General features: G+C 28.1%; 1 protein-coding gene and 1 long non-coding RNA gene across 2 annotated transcripts in view; one reads left to right on the top strand and one right to left on the bottom strand.

The window, feature by feature from the left end:
* Positions 1-8,387, bottom strand: part of LOC136075319 (uncharacterized) — a 13,002-nt gene extending 4,615 nt beyond the window's left edge. The window contains exon 1 of the long non-coding RNA XR_010635831.1: positions 8,270-8,387. This is a non-coding gene — a long non-coding RNA (uncharacterized LOC136075319). The remainder of the gene's footprint in view (positions 1-8,269) is intronic.
* Positions 8,237-9,562, top strand: LOC101241638 (uncharacterized). Its single transcript, XM_065788085.1, has 2 exons — positions 8,237-8,620; positions 8,693-9,562. The coding sequence occupies exons 1-2, from the start codon at positions 8,427-8,429 to the stop codon at positions 9,417-9,419; spliced, it is 921 nt and encodes a 306-aa protein (XP_065644157.1). The 5' UTR covers positions 8,237-8,426; the 3' UTR covers positions 9,420-9,562.
* Positions 9,563-11,783: the final 2,221 nt, after the last annotated feature.

Here is an 11,783-nt window from a genome sequence, read left to right as displayed (position 1 = left end):
TAGTTAGAGCTTTAATACTTTCAGCAGTTGTATAGTCCCAATAACGTTGGGATGTTGAAAATTAAAACATTATCAACGACACAAGGGGCAACAAATGCTCTTCCCACCCTGACTTTTTTTTTTATAAAGGAAAAATTTTAGAAAAAATCATTGAAAAGAATGTCTTTAAAATTTTTTTAAATTTACTTGTTGTTATTGAGGTAATAAAAGCGAAAGCGAATATAACAGCGCACCTCAAAAATAAAAAAATTTAAACTGACAAAGCATAAAATTATTCTATTTAAAAACAAGTGATATTTTTAGGCATTTTATTGCATAATTAAGTTTTAGAATTCATCACTTAAATTAGGTCTTTTTTTGATTTCAACATAGGTATTGTTTCCCGATTACGCAATTGCATTCGTATGTTAACGATGTTCAAGTTATCTTCATAATTTAATTCTTATTCATTAAATGACATTTTAGAAAGTATATTTTATGAAAGCCTTGAGTATATTTTATGAAAGCCTTATATTTTATGAGAGCCTTTTTTATAAAAGTTAAAAACTGAAACTTATAAATATCATATAAAAAATTAGCATTTTAATTACATAGTTAATTTTACGTATTTAATTCATAAAAAGTAATCAAATATATTTATTATGCCGCGTTTCAAAAGTTTTTTTCCTTTAAGAACTGTTTCGCAAGTTGCGGTGCGAAAGAGTTTCGTTTCGAAAGAAATTTGACTTTTTATCATTATTTTAAAAAATAAATCCTTAAAATGTTCATATGTTGCAATACTGAAAATAAAATTGTAGTAAAAAACATTTTGGTATATAAAAATTTTGTTTTTTACAATTATATCCTTTTGGCCTACAACTTTTTTATAGACTTCAAAACGTCGTTTAGCGAAATAGCTCTTATATATTGTCAGAAAGTTTTTTCTGACAACATATAAACAAAAATAAAAACATTTTATTAAAAAAAATAAAAAAACAACATTGTTTATATTATTAAAAACCACTGATCTCAAAATATAACTGGATAGCGTATACGGCAAATTTTTTGAAGCCAGTTTTGGCCTCCCAAGATGGCGACGGTTTCAGTTGATTACCAGTGAAGAAATTTTTGTTACGAACTTTTATGTCATTTATATATATAAATATTTTTAAATGTACATTCCTCAAATATAAATATAATTTTCGGTTTTACATATGTAAATTATTGTTATGTTATTATGTTAAATTATTGTTATGTACATAACAATAATTTAAAAAAAAAGCAATGTTACATATTTACGTAAATTTCCAAATTATGTATTGTTTAACAAAATATACTCTAAACAATAAGTTTGTATATTATCTTGCTTTTTTAATAATAAATGTTATTAAATAAAATAAAAATTTTCAGTTTTTTTAATTAAGAATTAGTTTATTTAACATTAGTAAAAAACAAATAATGAATTAGTAGTTATCCAAGTTAACAATTTCCAAAGAACTTTCAAATAATTATTTCAAGTTTGAAAAACTGAAATAAGAACAAATAAAAAACTAGTAGTTATCCAAGTTAACAATTTCCAAACAACTTTCGAATAATTATTTTAAGTTTGAAAAACTGAAATAATTTTATTCATATTTTGTTTATTTTTCATTAATTTACTTTCTTTTAATTTTAGTTTTACTATAAATTATTTGTTTAATATTGTTTATAATACAATTTATGCACCTTTTAGTTCTTAACCACCCAATGCTGTGTGCTAGAAGGTTAATAACACAACTGCATGGTAGGCAGCTGAATATCTCTTTAAAATAAACTATTATGAAATTAGTTTTTCAAATAGATATCACAAATTTACAAATACTGCATGAACTATTAGCTGAGCTCTGTGAGTACACACAAATCAGGGTTTCCTTCTAGAATTTTTTTATATAGTTATTTGTGTCTTATTTTATTTGGTTGTACTTTACTAAAATCACAAAACATATATATACTGTATTGGACAAAACATTTGCAACCAACATCGAACAATGCTAAAAAGTGTTCCTAAATTTACATGTCTTAAAAACGAAACGAACTATACTACCACAGCAAACAGTTCAGGAGTCTGGAGTCATAGCATGCCATGACATGAGCAATCAGCTGACAGGTGACAGCACACAGGCAGAATTTCGTTGACAAGTGCCATTTTGCAGCGGACAAAACAAGTGCAACTTTTTTGATTTGTTTCATTTTCTTAAGTCTGGTCCGTGTCAACGTCACGGAAGTTTTTTAATAATTAAAGGAAGTATCCAGAAGTTTCCAGAAGTTTCCAGAAGCATGCAGAAGCTTCAAGAAGTTTCCAGAAGAAGCATCTGGAAGCATCCAGTAGCATCCAGAAATATCCTGAAACATTCAGAAGCATCTAGACGCATCCAGAAGCTTCCAGAAGCATCGAAAAGAAGCATCTAAAATCTTCCAGAACACGTTCACACAGGTTCATTTTACTATATAAGAGACGTAAATCGACATGTAATTCAGTCAGTATATAGAAGTCAATCAGTCAGTATTATCAAGACAGTTTTTCGAAATGAGTTTTATCAAAGTGTTTTATCGAAGAACATCAATACAAGAAGTGAAATACAACAAGTGTTTCATTACATCAATACAGCCCACATCCAACCAAGACGTTGTGTTCCACAGAGCATTATTGTATCATCACAAGGTAAATGTAACACGGTAAGCCTTGAGAAGCGTGATTATTTATTTTTATTATTTTTATGACTTCAAGTGCAAAAATTGCTCCCGACAGTCTTGGAATGGAACTAAGAAAGAAAACTATTGGCGATTACGTAAGTGGAATGTCACAAAAAAGTATTTGTGATAAACATCGCATGAAAAAATGGACCGTATCAAGACTATGTTCCAAATATCGTTCTTCAGGGAAGTTGGCAGCAGATAACAAAGGTGGAAGACCGCGTTCCACCACTTCTAGAGAGGATTCTATGATCGTCAGATCCGTCAAGAAGGATCCCTGGATATCATCAGTCGAGATACAAAAGCAATTAGAGCTGTCTGTATCGGACCGAACAATCAGACGACGTGCTGTTGAAGCCAGATTGTTTTCTCGACGCCCTGCAAAGAAACCGCTGATTTCACTAAAAAACCAGAAGAAAAGACTCCTCATTGCTTCATCTCATATTGACTGGAATGTGCAGAAATGGTGAACTGTCCTGTTTAGTAATGAATCGAAGTTCAACATCAATGGGAGCGATGGCATTTGCCGTGTACGTCGACCGGCCGGAAAACGCCTCGATTTACGTTACTGCCATAAGACCGTGAAGCATGGTGGAGGCACCATGCTTCACGGTCTAGGTCCAATACATCGAAACAATTGAATAATGGACTGTTTGATGTATAAAAATATCCTGAAAGATGTTATGTTACCTCATGCTGAATGGAATACGCCAATAAAATGGGTTTTTCAGCAAGACAACGATCCGAAACACACTGCAAAAGCAGTCAAGCAGTGGTTTCAAGACAACCACCTATCGGTGATGAATTGGCCCCCTCAATCTCCGGATCTCAACCCTATCGAGAACCTGTGGGAGATCGTCAACCGCAGAACTAATTGTGAAGGTGTTCGTAATAAGGATCAACTGCTTGAACAAATCCAAAAGGCCTGGGCAGCGATTCCACAAAGTTTTATTGATCACCTGATCGAATCTATGCCTCGAAGATGCAAGGCTGTGATCGAGAACAAAGGATTCGCCACAAAATATTGATAGCGAAATACAGCTTGGTCAACATTAATTAAGCGTATCACGATCGCGAATCGCGGTTACTTTTCGCACTTTCGCGATTAGTTTTTTCTTAAAATTTGTTTTTTCGCGATGTTTCTTTTTTTCGTGATTATTTTTATTTTATTTTAGAAGATTGATACTCTATTCGTGAATATTTAGTGTTCTTTTTCAGTATAAAACTACAGTGACTTCTGTAACGATAATTTTTTTTTTAAAGCGGAGCATAAAGTAAAAGAAAAAAAAATAAAAGATTTAGAAAATCAATTAGCAAAAATGTTCAAAAGCAGGAAAAAGACCGATTGTTTAAGGAAGGAAAAATTTATAAAAAACAAACAATTAAAATACCTATTCGAATCAAGAAATAAGAGATTTTGATTGAAAAAAGAAATAAAAGTTAATTGATTGAAAAGTCACTTTCTTAACTCGAATTCTCAAGGGCTTTATTCCGATTTAGCTCATTCGTTATGAACAAATTTAATGATATCTTTATAAGTTTATTTTGCGAAGAATAGTGGAAGGCAATATAGACTCTAAATAGTAATTAAAATAAAACATTAAAGTTTGTTAGTACACTTGCTAATTTTAATTAATAGCAATAAATGGATGCAAATAAGGACCAGAGATGCAGATTATCTACAGTTAAAAAGTAGGAAAAACATTTTAATTGTGAGTTAGAATTTAAATGGAAATGAAGTTATAAGATTAAGATGCAGTTTATGTAAACAATTTGAAAAACGGATAATTCAAACAAAATTGTTTTCCATGACCTGGATCAAACCAGGAACAATATCAATAAAAAAAGATTCACTGGCATCGGACTTAAGCAGTGCGCAACATAAAGAGGCCACGCGATTTCATCAACAAACAACATTAGGTTCAGTTTCATTATCTAACCATGTTATTCATAATACTCCAATCGAGCGTGGTTTACGTAGAATGGCCGTAAAAGACGCTGACTCGTTACGGAAAAAGTTTAACATTGCGTATTACTCGTCAAAACTTATAGTCAAAAATTAGATCGTAAAAGATTCTATTATTTTGACACATTTTTTTCTTTCGCTTTATTTTATTGAATGAAAAAAGTGAACGCTAACTTTTATTAAAAAATACATTGAATGAAAAAGCAATAGATAGAAATATCATGGGAATTTGATAAGGTTACCTAGGTAGAAAACTTACTTAATTAGAATTTAATTATCATTCTTGTTTGTGATTGTGCGGGTTTTCGTGAAAATGTAAAGTTTTAACATTTTATCACGATAATGTTTTCGTCATTTTTAATAGTTTTTTATAACTGTTTCAAATTTATAGATTGTTTTGTTAGAGTTTTAAATAATTTTTTTTGCTGTTAAAACTTTATAGAAAATTAAATATTCTAGTTGTTTTAAACAGTTTAAAATATGTAAATAAAATAGAAAATGAAATAATTCATTAAAAGAAGATTATATCAAGTTCATTGATTTTACAAAAATACAGCCGTTAGATTTAATGCAATATAATAATAGTAATAATGTAGTATAATAATAGTAAATAATAACTAAAGCTACTTTACAACCGCTGAACGTAAATGTTATGACATCTTATGCAAAAATGAGACTTATTATATATGTTATTATAAATAAGTTAAAATAAATAATGCCTCCTTCCTTCCGGCGGGAGGGGAGGAGGGGTTATGAGCAACAAAAAAATCGCGATTAGATTTTTTTACGTTAATTCGAGCCCTGATATATATATATATATATATATATATATATATATATATATATATATATATATATATATATATACATATATATATATATATATATATATATATATATATATATATATATATATATATATATATATATATATAAATATATATACATACATATTTGTTTTTCTAGTTAATTTGGCAACCAAACTGCCAAATGAGCTAAAACAAGGAAAATATATTGTTATTACTTAGTATAGTTGAGTCAAACACGAGGAGCTAGTTCAATTATTATTTTCAAAAAATCGACTGATGTCAAAACAGCACTTGCAATTGCATTTTGAATTCCTATTTCATTTGCAAAGTGGCAATCTGTTAAAACAACCAATTAATTTGGAAACACCTTTCAGTTTCTTTGAATATGATAATAACACTTATGGTTGCTTTAATCAAACCTCCTATGTCTTTGAATTTTAAAAAGCTATTTTGTTTTAAATGAGAAGGGAGTACTAGTGCATTCTGACATTTAATTAGGATATTTTTTTTGAAGACATTTTAGCTACGTATCTAGCAATATATGAGATCAAAGCTTTTTTGTATTCAAATAGATTGTTGCATCACTAATAGATCGTTCTCTCTCCAACAAATCATATTTTCTTATTAATTCAATTTCAGTCAAAGATACTTTAGTACTGGAATCACCAAAATAATCGTCTAAAACATATTATATAGGAGTTTTATCTCTGATGCTGCAGTTTTTATTTGAACATTGAACGGTACTTTGCATAAAAAGTCATTTATATGTGGCTGTGAACTGTTGGCAATTGATATTGCTGTTAAACATTTCTGCAGATCCCACAGCACCAAAAAAGAGCTCTAGATGGTTTTGACTAAGCTTACATGTTAATAAATAATTTAATAGTGAACCTTCTTTTTCAACCCAGTCAAGAAATATCTTGAACAGATTTAATTGCTGCAAAATATCCAATGAAACCAGTTTTTCGATTATACAAGATCATTTGTGTACCAGTAATCTCTTTAAGACTAATGATATGATATGTATTCTTTAGCAAATCGTTTTCTTGAATTTAATATGTCATATAATCAATCTATTATGCGAATAAACTCAACAACATATTTACAAAATTATTTAACAGCTATTTACAGTTCATTAACATAAAAAAGTCAACAAGCTGTAATATATAACCATAATACTTAACAGCAGGTAAGCAGGATATTTAACTAAAGTTAAGGAGATATTTCAAAGAGGACGTAATGTTTTGAATTTTTCTATATAAAGATATAAATACATTTTTTTTCAAACAAATGTATTTTTACATGGATTTGTTTCTTCAATTGTATTGAGTGATTATCCTTCAAACTATAAGAAACTATTATTTACTTTTTATTTGTTATAAAAGTTGTTATAAATAACTATAATTCAGACCTAGGTTTTTTTTTACCAGTATAAGTGACACTTTAGAATATTTTATTCAAATAGTTTATGCAATAATAGAATTCAAGTATAATATAATTCAAGGAGGAACTTCTGAGTTTTTGTATACTGACAGCACTCAGTTAACAATTCATGCAGCATTTGTACAAATGGCATCTTGCTACAAAAAATAGAGAATATAAAATTGAGGTAGAAATGATTGCCGTTTATCATGCTGTTATGTTATTACCCTTCTAGCATACAGCATTGGGTAACTAAGAACTAAAAGGTGCATAAATTATATAATTATAGATAAGTCTTATCTTAACTAAATTTGTAAATGCCATTTAATAATAAATTCAATTATGCAAAAAAATAATTTCTTTTTTTTTTCTCTAATATTTATAAAATTCATTTGTTTTCTTTTATTTTTAACAAATTTATAAGCTTATTTAATTATTTTCTTTCGTAGTTTGATAAAGCCATTTAAAATGTATATCGGTTTCACCGCTAGGAACTAAAATCGCCGCCATCTTGGGAGGCCAATTTTGGCTTCAACTTTTTTTAGAAAAAACAATAGAATCCGCTATCCAGTTATATTTTGAAATCAGTGACTAAAAACATTCAGAATGTTATTAAAAACATTCAGAATGTTATTAAAAACATTCAGAATGTTATTAAAAACATTCAGAATGTTATTAAAAACATTCAGAATGTTAATAAAAACATTCAGAATGTTATTAAAAACATTCAGAATGTTTTTAAAAACATTCTGGTCAATTAAATTTGCGTTTTTGCGTTTTTTTATAAAACGATTAATTTGTAATTAAATTAATGGTTTTAACTTTCTGACAACAATAATATTTCTGACGTAATTAAAAGTGACGTATTGTTGACAAAAGAATCATTTTTTACCTTCCGTACTCCCAAATGCAACAATTTATAGAACTATGTGTATATATATGTATGTATATATATATATATATATATATATATATATATATATATATATATATATATATATATATATATATATATATATATATATATATATATATATATATATATTGACATAGCTGGGCCAATTTAGAAATAAATGAATATTCCTTGCATAAAACCTTAAATATAATGATTAAAAAGTTTAATAAAATAATTTTGATTTAGTATTATTTTAATAAATTTTTTTTATTTATAAATTAAATTATCTAGTATATAAATTAGATTTTTAAAGAGTTAATAAAAAAACATATTTTAAATTTTTTAGTTACTAGCAATCGAAACTAAAACTTTAATAACAAAATAAGACGTTTTAAATCGTTTAAAAACGTATTTAATAATTTTCGAAGTATTTCAATACAAATTAAGAAAATCAAAACAACCTACTCGTGTCCACATGTTTTTATCAGCAGTTTTAGTTTCGACATTTGAGTTTTCTACAAATAAAAAGTATATATCTCACTCATTTTCAATAAATAAATAAAACGCTATAACTGTAACTTGCGCAAACAAACAAAATTTCCTTTTAAAAAAATATTTTTCAATGGAAATGGAAATTATTAGAGTAATTTGTTTTATTTCAGTAACTGTTAACTTACTTACATTTTTGCGTTTGTTTTGTCCACAAATTGTCCGTTTATTTTTAAATAAAAAAGACCGAGAAAAGCGTGAAGTTTGTGTCATTAATAAATTAAGAAGACGAAAATGCATTACCAAAGCAAATGGAATTTCCATGTTGTAAGTATTCTTTTTATTTGTCTAAAAGCTTAACTTAAGTTAATTTTTTATACTTTGTTAACTTTTTTCTAGGATTATAAACTCTTTTATGAGCATCATATTTATAATATCGGCAGCGTATAATGTTATATTCACCTCAGTTTTGAAGAAACCATTTTCTACATTCAGCGTTAGTATATCACTCCCAATTATGGTTTGTCTTGGGTATGTACTTTTTAATGCGTTTCAATTTATTTTATGCAAGCAATTGAACAGAAGAAACTGCACTGATATGATTAAAAATTTTACCCATGCCGTTATTCTCTTGTCTATAGTCTATACTGAAGAAAATGGACTAGCAGGTGTACTAATTTTGTTTTCTTACGGAAGCACCATTACTAGTGAAGTAAAGAATGTTACAAAGCTTTGTAGAAGCGTTAATTATAAATCAGTTCTTATTTTCGATCTTATCGCACAAGCTGTTTTCAACATAGGAGTTCCTGTTTTAAGTTATGCGTTTATAGTAATTTTAACAAAAGAGCCATTTTCGACAATGCGACATGCGTCATTAATTACTTTTGGTGCCGGACTTTTACTATATGTTATATTTGTATCATTTTTTTTCAAACACCAGTGTCATTTGTTTTTAGACGAATATGCATGGGCAAAACTTTTGGAAACACAACATAATTGGAAAGCAGACAGCCATAAGCGACAAATTAGTTGCCTTAAAACTAATAAACAAAAACCAATTTTCTTAACAATCAAAAAGTTGACCGCAAATTTTCTGTATAAAGATTTTGTAAAAATAAACATATGAAAGATTTATAAAAAAAATTAGAAAGATTAAATATATAATTACAGCTTACGATGCTTAAATACTAAAAGTACAAATGTTGAACGCAAAGAGTGTGTAATTTACAAAGATAAAAGAAGAATAAAAAAGAAAATTTTTTAAAATTATTTTTTTAAGTTGAAATCGAAAAATATTAACTATTTATGGCGAGTACTTTTCTAGAAATTAGAAATTGCTTTTATTACAAATGTCATTAAACTTAATAAATGAGCAGTGTAATCTATGGTTTAAAACCACGCACGTACAAAATGTGTTTTTAAAAACAACTGATTACAATAACCCTGTTGACACATCTAGTTTCACTTTCGGAATTAAAACCTGTATAGTCACGTGCTTGTCACGTTCAAGACGCAAACCAAAAATACGTTTATTTCCCAAGCAGCTTAACTCGAGTTTAACACGTGTTTTTGAGGTTTTAAAGTCAAAATGTCGCGTGCTTTTATCACTGTTTCACTTTTATTACGGCTTCACATTCTTTACGGAATTTTAGTATAATATAATACGTTTCCGTAACGGTGAAACCAGTAATTTAAGGTTTTAAAATTCATATATTAATTTTTTAGTGTTTAAAAGCTATGATGATGTAAAGCGTACACCTTCAACAAATGAGGTGTTTGTTTCAATCTTTTTCAAAACATTCTAATGTGACATAAGCATGAACATTCTTAAGTTTGGCACTTTTAACAAGAATGACAAATTTAATCATACTAGTGTCCCTGTCTGAATTAGAGCAAAAAGTTGAAAGATAACTGTAAACTCAATAACAATCTTAAAATAGAACACTTTACAAAAGTGTTGCGTAAAGTATATATTCTAAAATATGGATGCACTATTGAATGTATAAATTATGTTAAGTATAGGTTTAATGAATTTATAAGAATGTATAAAATTATGTTCGTTAGATTTAATGAGTCTACATTTAAGGTGGTAGTATAGTAATTAGAAAAAAATGATCAAACAATTTTTACCAAAAAAAAAATTTTTACAATGTGTAATATAACATCAATAAGCAAAAAGAAAAAAAAAAAATTTTAACAATTTTTTTTCTCTTTTTGCTTATTGATGTTATATAAAAGGTAACAGAGATTTTTTAAGAACCATTATATATTTTCTATTGAAATTTTGGCTGGTGATATATTACATGTGGCATTGTGTCGCGGACTAAAAGATTTCAATATGGTCAAAAACATAAAAAAATATTTGAATTTGTGTAAATTTATGCAATTTCGGGGGTAATTGATGAAAAAAAATCATTAAAAATTACTGAACGAGAGAAGCAGTGCTGTAGGTACTAATCTAGTGAGTATGTGTGCCAAATGTAGTGAGTATATGTAGTAATTATATGTGCCAAATGTAGTGAGTATGTGTGCCAAATTTCAAGTCAATTTGGTTATTGGTTATTAAAAATATCCCCGTTGCCAGACCTAAAAACATGATTTTAAGAAAAACGCAATTAAAAAAAAAAAAATTGATAAAAATAGTTCAAAATTCTCCACTTTTATACATTACACCTTCCAGTTCTTCATTTTGGTCACAAAAACCTTTCTTTATTGCTCTTAAATTTTTTCTTCTTGATTTTGCTTTAGTACTACATTGTTTTTCTGTTTTAATGATTCGTTTATTGTCCTTACGTAAACTGTAATTTTGCGCATTTATACCAAACTCTATTCCAAGTTCATTAAACAGCTTATTTAAAAACTGTTGCCCATCATTAAAATTTAGCACAACTGACGCTACTCCTATACTAAGGGCAGTTCTTTCAATAAATACATCTTTTGGACATCTATTCCATATCAACTGGTTTAAAGACTCATTGGGATTCTGCGTTTTTCCATGTAAACATTTTTCAAGAAGTTTATCGGAATCAAGGTCTATAAATATTGGTTTGATGGCATCGCAGACAGCAGCAGGAATACAAATATTTTCTTTATATGACATTTTTCCAGTCAGTTTATCAGCCTGGAATTTGCACCAAGAATCTTTGGTGCGCAAGCAAAACTGATGACGCGTTTCGCCATCACAACTTTTAGAACAGTGAAAAAGTACAGCTGCAACACTCTTTTTCATTCCATACAAATTTCCAACGTTCTGCCTTATTGCCTTGCCATAATAATTTTGCAGTGTATTTATAACATTTTCTTTTAAGCGACCTACTCCTAACTTTTTGCTATTACATAAAATTTCTTTATTTTGTTTTTTTAAATTTCTTAATCGAGTACCAACACGTTTTTGAATATGTCCAATGCACACAATGCTTTTTCTATTTCAATATCTCCATAAGGTTTTACAGAAACAACATTAACATATGAACTGCTATCTTCATCTCCT

Source organism: Hydra vulgaris, chromosome 01, assembly GCF_038396675.1.
Source record: "Hydra vulgaris chromosome 01, alternate assembly HydraT2T_AEP".
NCBI classification, from domain to species: domain Eukaryota; kingdom Metazoa; phylum Cnidaria; class Hydrozoa; order Anthoathecata; family Hydridae; genus Hydra; species Hydra vulgaris.
This window is presented reverse-complemented; position numbering and strand designations above follow the sequence as displayed.

What these genes read in the sequence shown, in the direction of transcription:
- LOC101241638 (XM_065788085.1), top strand. Translation starts at nt 8,427, where the DNA reads ATGGAAATGGAAATTATTAGAGTAATTTGTTTTATTTCAGTAACTGTT. An exon ending in GCAAATGGAATTTCCATGTT is followed by an intron (nt 8,621 to 8,692) that starts GTAAGTATTCTT and finishes ACTTTTTTCTAG; the next exon opens with GATTATAAACTCTTTTATGA.